The 23,860-nt window shown below is 41.3% G+C and overlaps 2 protein-coding genes across 3 annotated transcripts; one reads left to right on the top strand and one right to left on the bottom strand.

The window, feature by feature from the left end:
* Positions 1-57: 57 nt before the first annotated feature.
* On the bottom strand, positions 58-4,892 carry dgcr6 (DiGeorge syndrome critical region gene 6). 2 transcript variants are annotated; one of them, XM_050052241.1, is made up of 5 exons: positions 4,427-4,892; positions 1,540-1,700; positions 1,217-1,317; positions 991-1,131; positions 58-859 (listed from the first exon to the last, which is right to left on the bottom strand). In XM_050052241.1, the coding sequence occupies exons 1-5, from the start codon at positions 4,507-4,509 to the stop codon at positions 782-784; spliced, it is 564 nt and encodes a 187-aa protein (XP_049908198.1). In that variant the 5' UTR covers positions 4,510-4,892; the 3' UTR covers positions 58-781. The 2 variants fall into 2 exon arrangements, with proteins under 2 accessions (XP_049908198.1, XP_049908197.1); XM_050052240.1 differs by lacking the exon at positions 4,427-4,892 and adding an exon at positions 1,837-1,970.
* Positions 2,180-23,363, top strand: LOC126395034 (rasGAP-activating-like protein 1). The gene is made up of 22 exons (XM_050052235.1): positions 2,180-2,315; positions 2,472-2,833; positions 3,134-3,190; positions 6,056-6,169; positions 6,533-6,594; positions 8,359-8,488; positions 9,060-9,141; positions 9,304-9,444; positions 9,615-9,706; positions 11,144-11,261; positions 11,863-12,016; positions 13,264-13,328; positions 13,621-13,733; positions 14,297-14,489; positions 14,649-14,786; positions 15,904-16,048; positions 17,855-18,027; positions 19,016-19,153; positions 19,490-19,625; positions 20,301-20,421; positions 20,927-20,997; positions 21,130-23,363. Exons 2-22 carry the CDS (start codon positions 2,769-2,771, stop codon positions 21,276-21,278), a joined length of 2,457 nt encoding a protein of 818 aa, XP_049908192.1. The 5' UTR covers positions 2,180-2,315; positions 2,472-2,768; the 3' UTR covers positions 21,279-23,363.
* Positions 23,364-23,860: the final 497 nt, after the last annotated feature.

Genomic DNA, 23,860 nt, shown 5'->3' with positions numbered 1-23,860 from the left:
TACAAAGATTTAATGCTTCTGTCCATACTGGTTTTGATCATGTCAGTAATTCAGTGGTTCAATGTTGCTGATTTGTTTATTTATGTGGGACTGTAAACATCAACCAACACTGGCATTTTAAAAAATATCAATGTAATTGTGAAGGGGTTAGCTCAAGATCTAACGTGCACCCCTGATACCAACACATGTACAACAAACTGAACAGAAAAATACACGATTCACAACAAAGTAGCAAAAATATGAAAAGTGGGAAATGTATTACAATACTGTTGAAATAAATTAACAATAAAGTGTTAAAAACAGAGCCTGAACACTGGAACTGACACTTCAGGCAAAGGCATCACGAGTCCCTCACGGAGAGACCATCTCACTGCAGGAAGACCACGACAGTAATCCCAGTTACAGCCATCTCTGTGTCCTGAAGCAACATCTTTACCCTTTACTATTTAATTTCTTGCAGAGTCTGCGCTCTCAGTACTAAAAGATCCACGACACATCAACTTCCTAATTTCACAATGAGTGACAGTTAAGTGCTTTATAACTTTGTAGTCACGACCTGTAGAGGCTCTCTTCCTGGACTGGAAACATCTTACTTATGAACTCGAGAACCGGCCTTCTCCTGCATGTTTTAATGGTGAATATTACACCAATAGCAACAGATGTCAAGTGCCACACTTTGACTGTTTATGATGCATCTCACAATTACTGGACTGTGAGCATACACAGTCTGTGGGCACTGAGTGGTTGTTTTCCCCTCTTCTGGCACTACTAGGCCTCGTTCTCAAAGGACTCCAGATTGTGACTCCTTCTGTTGAAGCTTGAGGATCAATTCAAGTAGGTTCATCTGCATCGTCAGCTCCTGAAGTGACACATAAGAGATTTAGAGCAATTAGTTAGGACATATGTTGCCACCTGCTGGACATTTGTCTGCATTGCAAATTGCATTTGTTTTCTATGCTACCCAGTGAGAAGACAGGTGCATATGTTAACCTGAGGATTAGTGGTGATATAAAATCCAGGGACTCCCGCTTTCTCCAAGGTATTCTGCTGGTCTATCACTTTTTGATCCATTTCTGCTACAATCTTCTTATCCATCATTCTTTGCTCCTCCCGCACACGAATTTCCAGAGCCTAATGAAACAGCACACAAGTATCAGCAAACCAAAAAGCATTTGCAACAACAGAGATTGGAGAGACTGGAATTTCAGCACCTTACCTCTAGTTCTGCTTGCTGGTTGGATTTGAGAAGCGCAAGGTTGTGAGACTTGCATGACTGCAGGGCATCTTTGTGTTTTCGTACAAGATCTTGTTTGAGCGCTACACACAAAAGGAATGACTGGTCAAACAGGACAGCAACATTTGCATTACAATTTTACACTTAGGGCCTGTTCCAAGGAGCAGGGTTGGTATTTGAGGGAGTTCTTGATTTGAGTGGCTTCCTGTTTTTAGTCAGCAATTATCTAAGTTACATGGGCTCGCTTTTTGGAATAGGCCCCATTAGTCACTGCATCTTTTTCCAAAAGAGAGCCGAGCACCAACCTTGGTGTTCACAGTGCAGCTTTTGTCTCTGGTTGTACAGATTCTTCTCTGTCAGGTGCTGAATATCCAGCAGCCCCTGCACAATCTCATAGACAGTCCCATCTATGAGTGCTAGAGCCAGGTCACCCAGCGTGCTGTAGGACAGGCGCTGCTGGAAGGAGCTAACCATGGAGGAAAACAAACAAACAATAATCGTCAATATCTACTTTTGAACCACCCTAACGTTGTAGCTCAATCTGATAAGTGGTCATCTGAATTCTGTGAGGTAAGTCTCCCCTAAAGGCAATGTAACATTACCTTGGTAGATCTTTGACTAAGGTTTGCAGCTCAGATAACAGGTAGTAATGTCTCTCTTGATGTTTTGTAGAATCGCCGACGATGACTCCGGGATAACCATCCATCTCCTTAACAGAAAACACAGCAACGGGGCTCTGGGCAACACTAAGCTAACGTTAGCTCAAAGTACTAAATTGGGCTAATTTAACTATTTCAGAGCTAAAAGTTCACAGAAACCAGATGTGTTGGTCGTCTATCGGAGAGTTGACTGCGTCTGAATGTGTTCGTAACTGAAAAAACACGGTTAACATAAACAAAAACGTACTTAACTGGAAGAAAGTGATTGTTTTGTAGCTGTTAGCTTACATCCACTCCGAAGAGGACCCCTAGTAGCTGTCTGTCAAGATGCCTGTCTGAAATATCGCGTGCAGTAGCTCAATATAATCACCAGGTGGCGCCTTGTATCACAGTCAGGACGCTCCTGGGGACCTGACACTCAGGTATGACCATACATTTACCGGTATTATAAATTAGCACGACAGCGTATCTAAAAACGCATAAACGTTAATTATTAACAGATTATGAACGATGTCAGATGTGAAACCAACATGCAGTGCTGTTGTTGTGACTGCAGTTTGTTCGATTGTTTATTTCAGGATGGATATTTCTGACGGCTCGTCCCTTTGTCTCGTTTAAAAGACGAGCTGGCACAAGATTGACAACGCCAGGACACAGTCCAGCTGCCCACACTGTGGCCCCACTGTGTGCAAGCTGCTGGACTGACTGGGCTGCATGCGCGCCTGTGTCGCGCGCTACTGGTGGGCTGTGCGCTGTCACGCGCCGAAGGTGCCATGAAATGAAGAAAACTCACTTGCGGAGGGGAAGAGCATTATTTATAAGAGCGCGTATGGGAACATAGGATAAATTGGATTATTAGCTCACTCGACTCAACAATGGCCAAAAACACATCTCTTTATTTCAGAATTGTGGAGGGCAGGAACCTGCCGGCCAAAGACGTGTGAGTAATTTCTGAATGGCATGTGCTTCAAGTCGTATCTCTTGGAATAGCCTCAGCATTGTTTAATTGCTACTTGTCAGGTTAATTAGATACGAGAAAAGTTACGGCTACATTTGAAACGCTAATTTCTGGTGCACTGTCTCCTGTAAATTAATTGAGGGAATTAGAGGTGAGATAGTCTGTGTACTCGGATTGACCGCACTATAAGTGAAGACAACGGAAAATTAAATTAAGGCTAACACCAGGCAAATTGACTATGCTCATATATCTCATGCTGTCTGTTTCTCTTGTCTTGTTAAGCTCCGGAACCAGTGATCCATACTGCATTGTAAAAGTTGACAATGAAGTTGTGGCCAGGTGAGTTCTCTCTCATTAGGCTATAAATGAAGATCTGTATATTATATGCATTAAAATACATGTTTCATACAGAGCTGCAGCTGGAAAACATCCACTGCTCATATTTGAATATCTGTCATCTACACAGTGGGGATATTTGCAGTAGGTTAGTTTTCTGTCTGAGCTCCCGCTACCTTGCGCATGTAAACCCGGGTGGAGCGTGTATGATCAGGGTGGTGGTGGTGTCCACAGCGTGGCTCCTCCAACACAGTGAACCTGATACTGGTCTGGCCTTTAAAACACCCGCAGGTAACCATGGAGAGGGTGCATCAATTATTGCAGGGAGCTCCTGGTGTAAGGAGAATGCTGGGAGCTGGTTCAGAGGTGTTCTCAGTTTGAATACAAAAGTACAGATGATTTCATCCTCCAGAATATTCAGTTTTTATGAAGCCTTTTTTACACATCAGCTAGGATATAGTACAGTATGTTATTTCCAAGTGGTGCTATTTGATAGTACCAGATTTCTTTAGAAAAAAAATGTTTGTTGTGTGCAAGGGCATGGGGTGAATTTAGAGGCTATTGTTCCATCTGGCACTTTAGGGGAAACGGCACAATGATTCACTGCAGACACACACACTCACACTCACACTCTCTCACACACACACACACACACACACACACACACACACACACACACACACACTAATTATCTGGTACTTGTAGTGTTACTGGCCAACTGACTCCTCGAGTGTGATGTTCATGGATGATGTGGCTGGTAGATTGTGGTGGGGAATAATGGGAACAGTACATTTCAGAAACAGAAGGGCTGTAACGATACACGATAGGTTAAATCTTTTAATCCTAATGATATATGATTAGTACTGATACTAAAACATGACTTTTTCAATATATTTCTTTAAGGAATAGGATATAATATGTTTTTTAAATAAAATCTTTTTATTCAGATGATCTAAAATTGGCAAAATAATAAAATAAATAAATCAGGAACTGATTGTCAAAGTAATATGAATCTGATCAGGCATGTAGTGCCACCTTTCAGGAATTGACATTTTTGATATGGACACATTTCAAATGATATATTAAAAGCATGTAGGTTTGATACACAGCCCTGCTTGTCTTCATAGGAGAACCCTTTTTGGCTTTAAAATTTTATTTTATTTTTTTAAATAAAATAAAAAGGAACACTTAAGCTGCAAACACAACCATTTCTAAATTACATAATTAACCATGTGTTACCTTGAACTGGTGAAGACATCACTGTTTTTCTCACATGCCTCCTCAGTGAATGGAGAATCCAAAAAAAGGCAAACATTCTTCATGAAGTAATGTAATTAGGGTCTGCATTTAACAGCAGCAAAACTAGCAGCAATCTCTCACACAACTTGTGCAGTATAATCCAAGTTTCATTTTTACCGTCACATGCTCAGTACCTCCCAAATACATGCATTTCTGCCAAAACATTTAAAACAGGTCGATACAAACTGTCTCACCAAAGAATGTGCATGCCCAGGCACACTCAGGGCACAGAGATGTACTTTAAATGTTTCAAATCTTAATGTTTTCTTCAATCTTAGTGTTGTGTGAGAGTTGGTAAATAGTTGTTTTGATTAGTTTTGCTGCTGTTAAATGCCAACACATTCTCACTCTGACCTCGTCACATATTGACATTTGGTCATGGACTTTCCACCTCTACATACAACGTGCAAGGTACCCTGGGTGTATTGGTTGTTGACGTTCGGCGACACCGTGTCAAGCTCTGCCTGTTACATGCACTGTCTTCTTTCAAGATACACTTCCGTTTTCACAGGAATTTTAATGTTTACATACAGTCTCTTTCAAAATAAATGCACTACATCAGAACAACGCCACAAACTGACTTTTTTTTCCTTCAACAAAAAAACACACATGGTTGGGTTTAGGCAAAAAAAACCATGTGGTTAGGTTAAGGAAAAATAACAGTGTTTGGCTTTAGAATCTTACGGGACACAAACACCACTCTCTCAGGTAAAAGTCTGTTTGATGGGCCCATCCACCACACCTGCTGCCCACCACATTTGGCCTTTCGCTGCCTTAACTTTCATCTTTGTCCCACTGCGTTTCCCCCTGACGCCGCCGGGCACCATCAAATTATAACGGCAACTAGCTGTGTATCATGCCGATGTTTAAGGACACCTTTTTTCTGTTGATTTTTGATGCCAAAAGTCACTGCCCAAGCACCGGATTTTGACAATTTCGGAGTGAGATCGGGCTCTAAATGCAGACCACGATGCTCACTGTGGGAGCACATGAGGAAAACAATGTTTTCTTCAATAATTCATGGTAATGTGACGAGTAAGTGATAGACAAATAATACTTTGTGGGTGAAGCATTCCTTCAAGATTCCTTATGAAATGACATATACAGAAAGCTTACTGAATCCCACTTGCAGCCTTCTATAGTTTTTAAGCAGGACATTTTACCTTGGTGCACAGCACTGATTCCTCGCTGGCTATTTTAGCATAATGATCCCTTAAAATAATGCAAGTTGTGAACAGATCCAAAAAAGTAGGATTTCCCAGATTGTTTCATTTGAATAATTTTAAGGACCCAAACAAGTTAAACTATCCAGTATATCACAAAACTGCATAATTGAGATAAAAGTCGGTAAAGCAAACCAGTGGCTTTTTCGTCTTTCCTCTGCTGACCAGAGTCATATTTGCATATTACTCAAAAAAGCATTTATAATCCGTCTACCCTCAGTTACACTTACAAAGTGAGGGTTTATACAGCTGCCACATTTACAACAGTTTCTGTCTCCTGCCATCACTATTGTTGCATACATTCATGTGAGTGTGGTTATTAAGCATGTAAAACCTCTCTTTTCAGGACTGCCACAGTGTGGAAGAACCTCAGTCCTTTCTGGGGTGAAGAGTACACGCTGCACCTCCCGATGGGGTTCCATTCACTCTCCTTTCTTGTCATGGACGAGGACACGATTGGGTAATGCTGCCATCCAAAGCTGTATCAAAATTATTACAGAGTTTGCCAGTTGATTTATCGTCCTCCGAGTCATGACTGCTTACCTTGGCTTCTGAATGAGCCAACATGAACATCATGTACAGTTTAAATGCTTTGGGAAAAACAAAACTCCAAGCTTTGAATAAACAAACATCACCAGGCAGATGGTCGTCCAGATTGAGTGATTAAAGGTCGTTTTTTTTTCTCCTCTTTTCGTGACCAGCAGTACTATAATCAGTCTGTCTTCAAATTCACCCTGTTTAACCCTAGCAAGATCAAACAACTTTGATAGTATTTTCAATAGCTCTTATCTGATAAGCTCTTCTTTTATCTTTTTTTCTACAGCCATGATGATGTTATTGGAAAGATAACTCTGACCAAAGAAGCCATTGGATCCCAATCTAAAGGTATGACTGAACAAATCTGTAACAGGATGGGTGCGTGACCACAGCTCAGAGGTTAAACGCACACGGCTTCCCATGACTGAGTCAAAGGTCTGAGTGATTGACGAGACGGAGGCTCTGGGAATGTTTGTCAGTGCTCTCTCACATGTTCAATTTGACGTGTTTACATGTATTCGAGGGTCGGGTTGAGTTGTGTAAACTCACAGGGCAATGAAATCAGCAATCTCACTGATACATGTGTTAGTATGGTGGCTTTCCTGGTGCTTGTCTGCATAAACTCTTGTTTTCTCTCTCATTGTGCATTACAAACCATCCCTTTGTGCAGCAGCCTGCAGCGCTGTGAAATAACAACCAAAGCATTTCAAATGGCTCCAACCCATTTAATGTCTGGCTATCTTACAGAGGCTTTCACATTCAAGAAATTAGTCACACTGTTTACCTCAGCATGAACCCTCGCACTTTCTGCACTGTCTTGGCCAGACATACGGCATTTAAAATATGGTATGTCCTGATGATGTTGTAGTTTTATTAAATTGCCTAAAGTGTTTACTGTGGTATGTTTGCTGCATACTGATGCGTCTCTCTTGAGAGCCACCTGGTGTGGCCTTCACTTGTGTGATTCATTGCTACATGGTGGTACACTGAGTCAGTTACTCCCTCACAGGAATATTCTCACAGCCTGGCCTTGACATTGTACCCTCTCTTATGTGTGATGTTTCTGAAATGATAAAACAGAACACACTGAATGTGACTGACAAAACAATATCACATCAGTTACGTGTTGTTCAGACTGTCAAGGACTATACTGGAGTTTTTCTTTGACCGTGCATACCTTCACCCTGTCTTGTTTTCGCAAGCCTTACAGACATTTTTGCCCAACATTTGCTATATTATTATAGCCTATATACTTACTCAAATACATAATGTTTAGCAATAAGTCAGTTAATTAGACCATCAAATACAAATGTATTAGCTTGTTTTCCCCCATACACAGTGGCCCCTCCAAGAGGGGGCCATGGCCTCCTGATACAATTGCCATTCATTCGTACCAATCAGCATATTGGCTACATATTTGCTAAATAATGCTCCAAAGTTAGGCTAAATTTTTGCGAGGTAAAAACTGGCATGGCCATTTTCAAAGGGGTCCTTTGAACTCGCACCTCAAGATACCTGAGTGAAAATAGGTCCTTTGAGTCTCCCCTAAACTTGAGAGGGCTTTTTCCAAGTAAATTCCATGTACCATACAACCAATGTACTCCTTCAAATTAAAGCTGTATATGTGTCTTTTTAAGGAAAAGGACAACCAGTCTATTTGAAGAAATTAATCACCTAACACGTAGAGGTATACCACATTAAAACAGGTTTATTTTGAACTTAAAATATTAACTGTACTGGTACTGACATGGTGTCCAACTAGCCTGTATACTTATACTATATACCAGAAAAATTTCCGGGGGTGTCACAACCCATCAGCACTCTAAATCCTAAAAATACTCAATTTGCTATTGAAAAAGAGTAAGAATTACAACTGAGAAGCTAGAACTGGGGAAAATTAATCAATTATCACAGTACTTGCAGATTATTTTTTCTGTCTATCAGCTAATCTATTTATCTGCTAAAAGTGTCAGCTCTAAATTAATTTCCGCTCTAGGATATCTCAAAATTCCCCTAGTTTCAGTGTTCATTATCCTCTCTTAATGTGTGATGCCATAAAGCTGACAGGAGTGTTGTTTTAATGAATAATGTCTCTCTGTGTGATATGGTCAGGAATAGATTGTTGGCTGAATCTGACGAGGGTCGACCCTGATGACGAAGTCCAGGGAGAGATCCATCTGAGTCTGGAGCTACTGAAAGATACAGAGAAGCTCAGCCTGCGATGTCAAGTCATTGAAGCCAGGTAATATAAATCCTGCCACTGTGAAAGTGTGAGGAAAATTAGGTCATTTAGAGATACAGTAGTGGACAACAACAATAGCCTAAACATTAGAGTAGCAGGCTTGTTACCAGAAGGGTAGGTAGACTCTAAGGGCATGTGTATTTGAGTTTAAAGATGATTAAACTGGTCATCAGTCAGAAGTTAAAATATTGTAGCTGAGACCTGGCAGTGTCATCGCTGCGTCTGTGCTGAAATTTTATCACCATCACCCCGCAGGCCTCCACACTCCCCTCCTGAGTCATACTGCCACTATCACACCACTTACTGCCCCATCTGTGCGTCCCAGGCTACAATCTCTTCCTCTCAGGCAGGGCACTAATGAGCATGTCAATCAGAGCCTGACACTGTGTTATTCAAACATGCACGGATGAATGTGAATCAAGTTTGAAGGGATAAGGTCAAGTGGAAAGCAGTGATTTTTTGCTGTTGTTCCTGGCTAATTTGATTTGCAGAACAGGTAATAGGAGTTTGTTGAGCATTTCAAGTGCACTGATCAGTTCTGTTGTCTTTTGGTCTGGTGATATACCCACAGGGACTTGGCTCCAAGAGACATTTCCGGAACCTCTGATCCTTTTACAAGAGTTATTTTCAACAATCACAGTGCAGAGACCTCGGTGAGCTCTATGTGCGTGGGTGTACACTGTGCATTGGTTTCAGTGGACCTAGAACTACATGTTCTACTTGATGGTGGTTTGATTGTCTGTCATTTTATTTCACATTACTGTCCACCTGTAAGGTTTTATGATTTCCTAACACCCCACCCTGCTGGGTTTTAGATTATCAAGAAGACCCGTTTCCCTCACTGGGGAGAGACCCTGGAGCTGGAGTTGGATCCAGAGGAGCTGAGTGAGGAGGGGTCTGTCACTGTGGAGGTCTGGGACTGGGACATGGTGGGCAAGAATGATTTTCTGGGAAAGGTGAGGATGCCATCATTATAATAACAGATTCAGATTTGATTTCATGCTCATGTTATGATCACTACAAATTATGCCTCGCCTGGAAGTTCTGCATTTCCCACCATATCAGTCCGTAATGTGTTATTATTCCTGTCTGATACCGTATCCTTGTTTGTTCTTTCTTTCCACAGGTGGAAATCCCTTTTGCTTGTTTGCACAAGACACCTCCGTTAGAGGGTTGGTTTCGTTTGCTTCCCTTGGGAAACAATGAGGTTGATGCCGGGTGAGTATTATGGGTGTGCTTGTTTGTCCAATGTGGTAACTTTGTGTGTTTGTGTAACAAAGACAAGCATTGTGCTCTTGGAAACTTTTAAGACTCAAATCCAGCAGCCATTAGTGTTTTAAAATGCTCTCAAGGAAAGTGTTTGTTCCCCGTCGTGCTTTCTGTAATGCATTTAAATGAACTTTTACAGGTCTCTGATAGCATCTGTTCTTAGAGATAATTTTAGAACAGAGAAAGCTGTGTGATAGTGTCAAAGAGGTTCATTAGGAAATGATGCACAGTTAGTTTTTTTTTTTTTTTTTGAAGGGGGCAGCACCTTGCTGAGTAGAAGCTGGTTTGGGATCTGTTTTTGCCACTGTAAAAAAATATCTAATGGCAAGATACTCCTCTGGGACTGTCTGTTAAAACTATCCCTCTGACAGTTTTCCTGACCATAATGACTCCCAATTATTGTTCCACAATGGTGTAGTGCCAGCCAGATGTTTAGAAATGTTGGTGTGCCTATACGAAATCTTATATATCGATGTATGTGCAGGCTCTCTGTATCAGAAAATGGTATTATCCAGACCTTGGCCAACCCTGAGCTGAGCCCAGCCAGGTTTTCATCGAGACAGTGGGGCCACTGGCTCCCCAGCTTGTTTGTGGGTGCAGTTTTTTGAATTATGTCTTTTTATGTGAACTTGCTTAATGTAGTGTTGGGAATGTCTTATCTTTTTTATATATAAATTGTATATAGTTGTGTTTTTAAACACACTCGCCAGCAAAAGTGAAAGTAAAAGCCAAACCCAACCCTAGATTCACTCTTGTGGGTGTTTCTTTTCACTATATGTTCTGCGCTGTGCCTCTTGGATACCTGCTGCTTACGATGTGTGACAGCTGGTTGCTACCTTGTTATAAAGCCCTGTCCTCACCTGCGTGCTGTGGTGTTACACGCCCCTAAGTGTCCTAAGCACAGAATTAAGAAGGAAATAAGAAGATACAGGCAGAGGGCACACACGTCACACACTTCTGCTGGGCCATAAGTAATGACTTAGAGGGATTACTTCTGTATGAGTCTATACAGTTTTTTAAGTAAAATAGCATAGTATATCTTTAAAAAAAAAGGAATAGCATGCAATTATATTAAAACAGTCTAACCATTTTCTACTCTTCCTACATACAAAGTTCAGTACAAAAAAGAAGAAACAAGAAACAAAGCCACAGAAAATCAGATGTCCTTGCTTGTCCTCACTAACTGAAAAACAAAGTAATCCAGGAGCTCATGTTTGTTTGAAATATTCATCTTTTCCACATAAATATTCTGGGTGCTGTCATAGACCTTTTTTTGTTCTTTTCCAGGATATGTTTTAAAGAAGCGAGCTTACCTCACGATAAGATTAAGGTGTGCAGAAAATCCCCTCTTTTTTTTCACTCTGTGGTATTTTCCTCTGTTGCCAGAGGCAAGCTGGGAGCGCTGCGTCTGAAGGTGCGTCTGGTGGAGGATCGGATCTTGCCATCTGTGTACTATCAGCCCCTCATTCACCTTCTGGTGGAGTCAGTCATCTCCCCTACAGAGGTCAGCATCACCAGTTTTCTTACGACGATAAACGATAGAAAAACTATTTGCCCGTGTCAGCAGCGTGTCATGACCATAGTCTGTATAAAAGAATCGACGTAGCTATCATGATGTCACTAATTTGTTTGTGACCTGCTGTTTTGAAGAATCAAGTTCAGCATTTTGGCCACTGCCATCTTGTTTTGTTTGGAGTCAGGAGTGATATTTGGATATTTGGACGAGAAGGTGGAGTTGTAGATGAGTAGGAGGTGGATTGACTCATAAACTGTAGCTACGCTTTGCAGACAGCCTGTCACTCAAAGCGTCTGTCCCTTAATTATACGTGACTTTAAGCCGTAATAAAATGTAAACAGGTGAGTTATAAAAAACATTCACCCCCTTTACAGTTGTCATGAATGTTGAAATTAACTAAAGAGACCAAAACTGTTTTTTTTGTACCAGGCTGTAAACATGTTTATATCTGTTGTATGTTGGGTATGTTAACATGGAGGTCTATGGGGATTGACTCACTTTTGGAGCCAGCTTCAAGTGGCCGTTTGTGGAACTGCAGTTTGTAGGTTGCCACCTGGTCATGACTGAGTCAGAGTTGTCTTTTCACCAGGTGGAGGAGAGCACTGCACTCACCATGCTGGAGGAGGTGAACACGGTCGAGAGCCGGCAGGATGTGGCAATGACTCTGGTGAAGATCTACCTGGGCCAGGGCCTGGTGGTGCCTTTCCTGGACTATCTCAACACTCGGGAGGTCAACAACACCAGTAAGATTAAAGGAATAACCGTTTAAAATGTTGTTGTAGCTCAAAACATTCCACATGTAAAAACTGTGATTACATAACACACAGTGTGCGTAAGACCTAAGTTTATCCCTATTAGTCAGTATTTATATTAGTCAGAGTTTGGACCTGTCCATTTGTCTCCAGAGACCTTCTGAGAGCTGCTTCTATTTAAACTCTGAACTGACATCAAGGTCTCTGAACGTTCATGTTCTGTGTGTGGGCAGTTCAAGTCTACCAGCACTATATTTACTTCCCTGATGCCAATTATTTACTCACCCAACGGTCTTTTCATGGCTTCTCTGTGGTCTGTATTAGTCATGTTTTTGCCTCCGCACCACATCCCCATTGCTAATTCACTTCAGAGTTGTGCTCTGGTCTGTGGGTTCTGTTGGTGTAGTTTGAGATAATAAGCATAGTGCCTATGTTTCCATAGCAACTCCACATGATCCAAACGGTAACTGCTTGATCAGGAATAGATGCCGCAAGCAGCCAGACATTAAAGTTGGGCACAGGGGTAAAGACAAGGGGGGAAAAAATACTGTACCCCCACTGGGCTGCAATCATAACTCTGCATCTCTTCACACGCCCTGATTTTTAAAACCAAAATATTTCACCTGGCAACCCAGTCCTGTCGCTGTGGATATTTCAGCATTGCCACCTTGAAGGATTTAAGTGATATTACAGCAAGGACAGTCCGCCTTTATTTGCGACAGAGCACTGTGTTTCTATAGCAGATGAATTCTTGGCATTCAAACACAGATCAAACAGAATTGAAAGCCTCAGCACACCAGACCAAATGCCTGAACTGAAGGCAAAAAATAGACAAAGGATCCACACACTGTATTAATAGCTCTCAGTGAATTTAATGAAGCAATGCCAGAGATTTTTATCAAGCATGATTATGTGCCTGATGAGGGTTTTTGCAAGAGCTTAAATGTTGCTTCATTACATTCACTGGGAGCTATTTCTGCCCTCAGATATACATCAAACTTAGTGTCTTTTTTTGGGGCATTGTGGGTGCCTTTATTATACAGAGAGTAGAGACATGATAGGAAATGAGACGTGAGAATGACATGCTGCAAACCGGGGGCATTGTGGTTCATAGTCAGCACCAGTGTATATTTTTACTTTAATTTAATTTAATTTAAAACTATATGGGGATGCTGTGATAAACTATGTTATTATTTAGTACAAACCCAATTAATCTTTTTTTTTCTTTGCTCTCATAGCTGATCCAAACACATTATTTCGGTCCAACTCACTTTCCTCCAAGGCCATGGAACAGTTCATGAAGGTGCGTTGAAGTGTCTGTTGTTTCGTTTTGTAAGAAATTGTGGGTGGTGAGTGAAACTTTCTCTGCTCTTTTGTCTTTACATGCTTTGACTGATAATTATTTCTAATCTTTTGGCCATCTTTGCCATTTTCTGAACATTCCCTTTCTTTATTAAATGCACACTGAGTTAGTTACGCGTCTCATGCTCCCCTTGCTGCATCATGCCGTGCCTTGTTTACACATTTATAAAAGAATCCATGTCGCATAGATGCAAATGAGATGTCTTCAGCATATGGTATTGTTTTGCTGTCAGGCTGTTGGCATGCTGTATTTGCACGAGGTGCTGAAGCCCATCATCAACCGCATCTTTGATGAGAAGAAGTACATCGAGCTGGACCCGTGTAAGATCGACCTGAATCGCACAAGGTAAAACAGACCTAAAACAATTCCTGATGAATCTTAATGTAACCTAAAAATAGTCCAGATCTGCCTCACAGGCGCTCGTCTTAAGCCACAGATGACGAGTGGGGGTTGTAGGTCCGTGTGTGTAGTTCACAAACTTTGTATTAAAATGGTCAAATGGAAAAGCTGTCACATGAGACTGCCCACTTTCTTTACACTTCACCCCTGAGAGGAAGACATCAATGTGAGAAAATGGGAAAAAAAGGAATGTAAAAAGGGGGAAGGCTGTTGCTTGGCAACTGCTATGAGCCCCCTGAGATGTCTATCTCTGACATGGAGGGAGATTGAGGATCTAATGTGCTCTGAGTCTGCAGTAGATTTGCCTGCCATCACCTTGTTTGTTGTCTCCATTTCTCGTCTTCATCTCTCTGGACATCTTCAATTCCACACTCAATCTCATAACACACTCTCACATGTAATGACATATCCACAAACAGAGAGGTTATCAGTTATACTTTAAGAGGCACTCTAACCTTTCTGACAGAGGGAGATTCATACATTTACGATATCTGTCCTTCTCTCCGAAGACGGATTTCATTTAAGGGTGCCGTGTCAGAGGCAGAGGTGCGGGACAGCAGCGTGGAGATGCTGCAGAGCTACTTAACCAGCATCATTGAATCAATCGTGGGCTCAGTCGACCAGTGTCCTCCTGTCATGAGAGTGGCCTTCAAACAGCTACATAAGAGAGTGGAGGAGCAATTTGCTGAACCTGAGAATGAGGTCAGTCTGGAGCAAAACACACAAAAGAAAAGCAGCTGTAAACACCTTTTCGAGGCATTTTAAATTATCAGCAGGGCTTGTGTATTTGAGATTCGAGCATTTTTACATTGCCATTTCATATTATATAATCAGCCACATCTGTTGACTTCATTTTTACAGGATGTGAAGTATTTGGCCATCAGTGGATTCTTTTTCCTGCGTTTCTTTGCTCCTGCCATCCTTACACCTAAACTGTTCCAGCTGAGAGATCAGCACGCCGATACGCGTACAAGCAGAACGCTGCTACTGCTGGCCAAGGTACATTTCGCAACACGGACAGACACACAGACACTTCCAAAAATAACTTTTCCAGAATCCCGACATCACACTCAAGCTCAGATAAAACAGCAAAGAGGTAAATGCACAGGATGGGAGGCCACATGCTGTGTAACAACAATAACAGCACTGAGCTGTTTCTCTTTTGTCACCTAGTGAAGTTATTACATAATGCAGTTAATTCAGCAATATCTGTGCAAAGTAGCTTTTAGTTTTACGTCAATATAAAAACTGTACTGCCTGGAGATTTAATAGGTAACATATAAACATATGTACAATCAATAATACCCTCAAATATTATTCTAAAAATATCTTGTTTCCTTTTAACACTGCTGTGGCATTCCAGAGGTTAGGAGTCATTTTTTGTCAATGAAAAATTTAAGTAAACTCAAGACACAGCATGTCTCACTGTGGATTACTTTACCAGCAACACCAAGTGTGGATTTGTTGTCAGTGCCAGTGTGTGCCATAAACTTTAATCAATACCCTCTCACATTATGTCCCGCTCAGTCATCCAGTTCAATGTGGAAATAGATCAAATCTAAAAAGAATGATGCCACCACAAAAACAAACAAACAAACAAACAAACAAAAAAATGTTGTGACTGGCAAGAAAGGTGTTAAGAAGGTTATAGCTCACTCTGCTTTTGAATGACCCCTGACTGTTGCCAACATAAACACCCTCCATATCATTAAACTAGAGTGTCATAGTCACATGTTGGAAGAAGAAGACGAAGAAGTGAAACCTCGTTGTTCTTCGACGTGTGGGTTCTGTAGTTGCTGTCCATGGTGCTGAAGTGCTGTTGCCATGGGTCCTCTACAGAGAAAGGGAACAGGCTATTTTTACCTCTGTGTGTGCTGCAACCAGACTGCGGTTCAAAGCCGAGCATCAGAGAGGGGTCTAGAGAGGGACTTCCTCCTCGCCCTAAGCCAGGTGTGGGCTGGACAAAGGGCCTCACAGCATGCTTGGCCTCAGGGACCCTTTTGATCTCAGACTTTGAGATATGCAGTCACTCACACTGAGTTCTGTCAGTTACTGGGGGATTTGATGTGCTGAAGATGTGAGTGTTGACTGAACATTGTGTCTTTGTGGTCGGCAGGCACTGCAAAGTGTCGGGAACTTGGGCCTTCAGCTGGGTCACGGAAAGGAGCAGTGGATGGAGCCTCTTCATCCCATCATCCTGCGCAGTGTGGCCTCCGTTAAAGACTTCCTGGACAAGTTGATTGACATAGATCACGACATCGGTAAGGCTGGCAATAGTAAACACACCACTACACCTAAAAGGGAAGCATGTCATGCTGTTTAGCTAATCAGCCACAGGCCAGCTGCTAGCGTAAAAGCTCCCAGCTGACATTACAACTAAGCAAAACGATACAGTAGCGGTGAAATATTCATCACTAGCTGCAAGCTTAGAAAAGAGATGACATGGTTAACGAGCTGGCGGGGAGCTGGAGTGAGAAGCCGCAGGCGTTTGTACACGCCACACTGGTTACCCAACATGCTGGGCTGCTTTCTTACCGTCATGTGTCAGTGAGGCTGTTGTTGTGAAACTTCTTCCCCCTCTGATATATCGTGTTTCAGCCGCCTCCTGCACGTCACACCCACTCCTTTCTCTTAAAGGCCAGTTTGACATTTAATGCTCTTCAGGTGGATTTGTTGGACAGAAGTGGACGCTTGTTATGCCTCTTTGAAGCTGTCCTTCACGTGGCGATGAAGGAGGCTGAGTTGCCATCAATAACAAAGTGCTGAAAATGAAGACTTGGTAGTGCAGTTTAACAATGAAACAGTGTTTACTGTCGCAGCACCACCTTGTGTCTACATGCGTAAACATGCCATAACATAGAGAGGACGATATGGAGAAAATCAAATATAGCAGTATTGTTTTTTTTTACCAAATACCTCGATAGTGATATTCCAGTGATATTGAAGGGTTGACTATTGCTTTCCCAAGATATATACACAATGAGATTTTTAATGAATAACACTAATGTGGATATAATGACTTAGTGGGTAAAGGCAAACAACAGAATGACAAGAACAGTCTGGAAAGTTCAGAAAATTTCATCACTTTACTGTAATGCAGCCTTTAAAGGAGCAGTAAGTAGGATTTAGTGGCATCTGTCGGTGAGGGTTGCTTATGGCAAACAACTAAAACTTAACCATAGACCTTATATAAAGATGGACAATGCATCTCCACCTTCTCTCACTGTACAAACATGACGCCAAAACATCCCAGATACAGCCACTGCCATCTTGGCCTGGAGACATCATTTGGAGCCAGAGTCTGCCCAGTAGCCATCTCCATGGTCTTGAGTACCTGCCCATACACCTGTCCAACCAATCACAAGCAGCACATTGGCACACATAGCTGTGAAACATGATGTCAAACCGCCTTTTTACAGCATTAAATACCTAGAAAAATGCTTTGATTATTTAGTTTGCTTCATGTCCCTTCAGCTAAGAGGGAGGGGGCGGGGTTTATGACCTATACTGCAGCCAGCCACCAGGGGGCCGCTAGCCTAGCTCTTTCTAATGTGTCTTCACCAAATTATCCACAAAGGTCTCTTTCACTCCTCAACAAATGGACACTGTGATTTAAACCAATAAAAACACTAAACGAAACAGTTTCACGTTAAAAATCTGCTGCTTGGATCTTTGTGGAAGGGCTGCTAACTACAGTGGCTGACGCAAAAACGCGAATGGCCCTATCTAGAGCCAATGTTTGGTTTGTCAGTTCTGGGTTAGTGTAAGAATATGGCAGTGCAACATGGCAGACTCCTTGTACAAGGACCCGCTCCCCATGTAGACATAAACTAGTTTAATTAAAGAAAACATAATTATTATATTATATTCCATTTCAGCCAATATATTCCCCTTAATCCTACACACTCAACCTTTAAAAACAGGAAAAAACAACAGTTACAGTATTAGGATATCAGAAATCTAAGATGCTATCTATTCTAGTATCACATTATCAATATAATATTGCTATATTGCCCAGCTTTACCATCACGTGTTGTTTAAAAAACTCTTTCATCTTCATCCTGCAGTGTCCGAGGTGCCACAGAGGGCTATATTCATGCCCTCAGTCACAGTGAAAGAGGGATACCTCCAAAAACACAAGGCAGAAGGACCCCAACTGCTATCCCGCTTTGCCTTTAAAAAACGCTACTTTTGGTTGACGAGTGAGACGCTGTCCTACGCCAAGACGCCTGATTGGCAGGTTGGTACTGAACCAGTGGCTTATAGCTTTATATTGTTTATATTTCCTTATGTTTATCTACTTTACTTTTGGCAACCAGCCTTTGTTTCAAGTTTTTATCATTTGGCTGGGTAGCTAAGTGGTGCTCTTAAATCTGTCTTTTACTGTGACATCTGGATCAAAACACAATGTCTGCCAGATAAATGCCTATTTATTCTCCTTGTCCTATAAACAAGCCAAAAATAGTTGAGTAAACTTTGAATCAAAGTCATGTGAAAGTGACTCATCCATTATTAGGAGCTGATATGCTCTCTGACGATGTATTAGTCACCGTGTCTGCTCTTTGAAGGACGTTTATCGACTTGGCTCATGAAAAGAGGAAGCATTTCAGTCATCCCCTGCTCAATGCATTGTATTTGTGTTGATCTCCTTGTGACAACATCATTAGTGTTATTACCATGTGGTGCCTAACCTTGTGATAATGATCTCCTCTCATTCACCAGCCAGAGACAGAGAGAGAGAGAAGGAGACGGAGAGGGGAGCAGGCTCTCTCCAGCCCAGTAAAAAGCTCTCTCTTTGAGCCAGTCCCGGCTTTGTGTGACTGGAATAAAGGCGAGGGGTAATTGAAGGCTGTGGATATTCATGCTAACATTGCAAATCAGATTGCAGACAATGTCCTGGCCCCTTTCCTCAATGTTGGAGCACTCCAGTCTCAGAGAAGCGAGCTCCCATTGGAAGTGGCTGATTTACACTTTAAAGTGGCCTTTCCTGCGATGCTGATCTCATCTTCACTTCCTCCTTGTCTCACACAGTTCCTCTTAGGGTAATGTGTGCAAAATATCTCAGTATTAGACACCACTTCATTAATTAGCTCTGTGATCAAATATCACTTTTATTTCATTTACGCCTTACAGTAGTCCACACCACCTGAGGCAAAAGCAGGTTCCATCTTTACTAGCCTGCATACTTGTGTTAATTGATGCGGTGGTTTGTGGCTGGATTGTTGCAGGTGCGCTCCTCAATCCCTATTCAGTGCGTGTGTGCCGTGGAGAGGGTGGACGAAAATGCCTTTCAGCAGCAGAATGTAATGCAGGTCATCACCCAGGACAACGACGGACAGCTGCACACCATGTACATCCAGTGCAAGGTGCATTGGTACTGACACTTGACAGTCACCAACAAAGTTCTTTACCTTTTTCAGTTTGCAGCGTACAATTATCTTACTTTTCCAGTTGATATTTGGTTGTTTCATGATGAAAAGTTGAGATCAAATACAACAAGATGACATTTTTAATTTAATTGATAGTTTCAGAAGATTGAGGCTGACATATTGTAAAACACAAAACATATAATTTAATTAAAATGTACTTTAATTATTGAGGGATTTTTAGTTAAATAATTTTGAATAGCAAGATTTTTCCTGCTTTGATTTCAGTATGGCTTTAATAGACCACCAAGTTAATGGTTCTTTGTGTCTATCTAGAATGTGAATGAGCTGAACCAGTGGCTGTCAGCGATCAGGAAAGTCAGCATCTACAATGAGCGCATGCTGCCCTCTTTCCACCCAGGGGCTCATCGCAGTGGCAAATGGACCTGCTGCCTGCAGGCCGACCGGGCTGGTAATCCATGCTTTTATTATTATCATCATTATCATTATTATTATATGATAGCTGAGCAGACTTTAAAATCTTTCTATAAGGGCTCAGGATGTAGTTTAACCATCCTATAACCTAACCTATTTTTATTGCACTGCTCATATAAGAAATGCAGCCCAGATTTACAGTTACAAATGGGTTGAATTACACCCAAGACGCCCCGAGCAGGATCATCAGCATCTCAGCGCATAAGCAGTGTTGTCCATCAACATGCATTACTTCACTCCTTGTCGACTAACTTGTAGCTGGCTTCAAAGAGCGACTGAGCTCCTGGCGATCCATATTTAATGACTAAACCCTCAATTTGTAGCTGCCATGTTTTTGTTGCGTCAGTGGAGACCGAGCTCTGAGAATCATAATGTGATTTTCTCTGACCAATTACATTTAGTCACTGTCTGAGGGCTACATCTGATTAGATTTCTTGTGTGGTTTTTAACGGTCCTGAACAACAGAATTGTTTCATCAGCTATCGTTCATGTGATGTGTGTTCCCTGGGTGATAATTGCCACCACACTGCTATTTGTACAAAAACTGTACTATGAAACCTTCATCAAATTGTCAAGTTGACAGATATGTCAAGTTTACCTGTGTGAGGTTCACATGTAGAGCAACACGGCTCAATAAGAGACTGGTTCTCAGTTACAGGCTGCAGTAGAACCCACTCAGCTGTGACTCTGGGTGACTGGAGTGACCCGTTGGATCCTGACGTAGAGTCGCAGACCATATTCAAGCAGCTGCTCCAGGGCAAAGAAAAACTCAGGTTGGTGAAGAAAACACTCTGTAAACGTCCTCGGCTTGGATGCTGTTCATTTACTGTACACTAGAGGTCAATGTTGCAACACAGGAAGTCACTGCTCTGCTGCTTCTTGACAGTACAGAACAATCAGTTTAACTGTGAAAATACAAAGCAGCTTCTACAGAATAATCTGTGATCATATGATTTATAGATGTAGATTTTTTGAGAGGGAAGCTGGCAGGGAGCATATCCCCTCAGTAACATGTGATTTTGCCCCCCCCCCCAGTAACAACATCAAAGTACAGCAAAGGCAAAGGACTTTTATTTTGAAAAGAAATAAGATAAAAAAGATATTTCCATCATAAATCAGTGCATAAAAATTCACCAGGATGCAAGAAATAAGGTGTCAGAATGTATGCGAATATCCTGGAGGAGGACCCCCAAACCCCCTGCTTAATATATGTCCTCCCCAATGTTGAAATGAAACTAACGCCCTTTATATGATTAATGTTTCTGACTGATACTGCAGGAAAAAATATTTGGAGACGCCAGACGCTGATCAGACGTCCAGCAATCAGGCAAATATCAACTCTCACCCTGGTGAGGCTGCAGCTGCATCTAAACTACATTTTCTGCCACGGTGGAAGGATTTTTATTTATGTGTTTGGCCTTATGTTATCACCTTGGTTATCTATTTTGGTTTGAAAGCACTGTACCTTTTCTGCCTCGTAGATGGAGCAGAATGCAACGTTCAGCAGATGAAGCCAGGTCAGAGCATCGCTGCTCGACTGCTGGTGGTGATAGACGATCTGGAGCAGGCTCACGCCACCTTCCAGCGCAGAGAAAAAGAGGACGGCACCAGTGTCATTCTGAATCCCTAGACTCCACACAGACTGGGATCCACTACTAATGCCTGAAGGTGGGGGGTGGGGGGGCAACATCCTGTACCAACACAAGTGAGCATCACATATTCACTCTCTTGATTGTCAGGGAGAAAAGTGGCCACAGGGTGCAGCCTCTTTCAGCTTTTTAGTACATTTCCCGCTGTAAAGAGCAGAGGGAATTCTGCCACTTTTAATCTTTTTGTATTCTCTGAGTGCCACCAACTTCAACAGCGCCGGGGAGAGATTATACTACTAACGATAAAGGGAGGGCGAGGGACTTTGAAGCATGATCTGACTTGATTTTTTTTTTTTTTTATGTAGATAACAAGCAATCTCTTGCATGACCTGCATCCTCTTGTGAAATGTGAAAAGAAGCTTTTATATTTTGAGATACTGTACAGGACCTCAGTCAGGGTCACACATTTTTATGCAAAAGCTTGTTGTAGTGTAATCTACAGTACCTGAATGTAAGGTGTTTTGATATTGCTTTTATCAACATTTTGTATTTTATTGAGATAATTCAATAATATCACCATGGTCGCGATGTAGCAGTGACATTAACGTTATAGGTCATACCGACACAAGTTTATTACACGCTGGTGCACATGCCACAGTAAAACGCAGCCTGTACAGAGCAAAAATGAATAGTAATTTAAATGTTGCTTTGGTCCCTTTATACAAAACAATGTGCTTTTGTTTGGTGCTATGGCCAGTCAATTTAATTGTTTGGTTCTGATGTAATTTGCATATTTAAAATGACCTTACACTTGATGTACTGTAGCCATACCTAAAGTCCTAAGAGTAATATTTACCTGTTCACAATAAGGGGTGAGAACCAGAGAAGTGTAAGTGACATTTTGGGCAGAAATTAGTTATACATATATTAAATGAAAGCTCTTGATGAGCTCTTTCTACTGCCAAAAGGAGCTGTTAATAAAAAACCAAAAGGCTTAACACTGAACACACTGAAATATGTGGGGCCAAAAAGGACATAAATGCACTTACTCACTTTTTTTTAAATAAATGACAAAATAGGAAGAAATAATGAACTTCAGGCACTCAGAAAAAGAGGCTTTTTTTTTCAAAATAAATGGAATATGTCAAAAATTATATCAAAAATGAGGGAATATATAATTTTCTTTTTTAATTTCTGCACCCTGACAAAGACCATAGAGTCAAAACCAATTGGTGTTTTAATGTAAGCAGCCATGTTTTGATATAAAGGCTTTTTAACTTAATTCAAATGCATCTGTTGCATCATGCTCCACACGAGTGCCTGAAGTTCATTTTTGTCTTCCCATGTGCCGACCCTTTTCTTCGAGAGCACCTGCGTTTTTTCTTGAGTATCATATGATAAAGACGGTCCTCAAGCACATTACGGTCCCTCAAAATGTCAAAATATTGTTCATTAAGTATATTGTCATCCACATTATTAAGTTTTGATATTAAAGATTAAATTAGATAAATGTATTCCGGACAAAGTATGGTCGTTTTTAGTTTTGGCTGTCTTGTAAAGCTTGTAAAATGTCAACCTATGTCCCTCTGGTTCTCACCTCTCAGTGTCCATGACTGAGACAATAGAAGTAACAATTATGTGAGATGGTCCCTTTTGATAAAGTTTACATTTTCTTGAGATTTTGGTGCCACTATATTCGGCTCACAGGTGTCAGGATATGTTTTAGATGCCAAATTTGTTTTTAAAAAGGTAAAAAAAAAAAAGAAAGATTGAATTTCAAAGCACTCAAATCACACAATTTTCTTTACATATCTGTTTGACACACAAACTGTACACGGACATGTTGTAAAGCCATTTCCTGTAGAGAGAGTAGTGTTTGGTGTCTTTCTCTTAAACAGAGAAGGCCAGTGAGTGTAATGGAGATCAGATCTGGGATCTCTCAGATAGCCTCAGCAGGCCACCCTGCCTCTGGAGCTGTTTACGTTATATTCCGGTCCAGCTACTGTAGTGTCTGCCTTTCTTTTAGAGGAAGAGCCATGGCATATTTATGTGTGCAGTAAAGATTCTTCCTGCCTTTAGATGTAACACTATAGTACACAACCGATATTCATACACCAACAAAACTAGAGTAAACATCAGATGTTGCTTGTGAACTTGATATATTCCCTGAATAAGGGCTTTTATTTTGAAAAAAAAAAAAAACCTGCCTGTATTTTATTTTGCAAATACACCATGATGGTTTGTTCCAAGTGGATTGTTACTGTGAACTAAACACAACTGTATTATTCAGTAAACTACTATTTCAGCTAATGAGTCTGGTGTTAAATTTATACGCAGGAAAACAAAAATGACACCTCATTATAAATGCATTAAGGGCAGAAATTATTAATACTAAGTATCTCATTTTCTGTCTTACGTCCAGGTCTGACTCAGCGCAGGCAATGACATTCACTCATTCATGGTATTACAGGAAATGTCATTATGTGTCTGACAGATCCCAGAGCAGCCTCACAGTATCATGGTTACCACACTGTCCCTCTGTTCAAATGAATAATTTAATCAAACCACCATAACCACTGACTTTACAATCCAACAAGAGTCAGAATCTAATGTTAAATTATGC

Source organism: Epinephelus moara, chromosome 8, assembly GCF_006386435.1.
Source record: "Epinephelus moara isolate mb chromosome 8, YSFRI_EMoa_1.0, whole genome shotgun sequence".
Lineage (NCBI taxonomy): Eukaryota > Metazoa > Chordata > Actinopteri > Perciformes > Serranidae > Epinephelus > Epinephelus moara.
The sequence above is the reverse complement of the archived record's forward strand: the minus strand, read 5'-3'. Positions and strand labels throughout refer to the sequence as shown.

What these genes read in the sequence shown, in the direction of transcription:
- dgcr6 (XM_050052240.1), bottom strand. Translation starts at nt 1,940, where the DNA reads ATGGATGGTTATCCCGGAGTCATCGTCGGCGATTCTACAAAACATCAA. An exon ending in TTAGTCAAAGATCTACCAAG is followed by an intron (nt 1,701 to 1,836) that starts GTAATGTTACAT and finishes CTCCATGGTTAG; the next exon opens with CTCCTTCCAGCAGCGCCTGT. An exon ending in ACCAGCAAGCAGAACTAGAG is followed by an intron (nt 1,132 to 1,216) that starts GTAAGGTGCTGA and finishes CTGTTTCATTAG; the next exon opens with GCTCTGGAAATTCGTGTGCG.
- LOC126395034 (XM_050052235.1), top strand. Translation starts at nt 2,769, where the DNA reads ATGGCCAAAAACACATCTCTTTATTTCAGAATTGTGGAGGGCAGGAAC. An exon ending in AGAATGATTTTCTGGGAAAG is followed by an intron (nt 9,445 to 9,614) that starts GTGAGGATGCCA and finishes TTCTTTCCACAG; the next exon opens with GTGGAAATCCCTTTTGCTTG. An exon ending in CCATGGAACAGTTCATGAAG is followed by an intron (nt 13,329 to 13,620) that starts GTGCGTTGAAGT and finishes TTTTGCTGTCAG; the next exon opens with GCTGTTGGCATGCTGTATTT.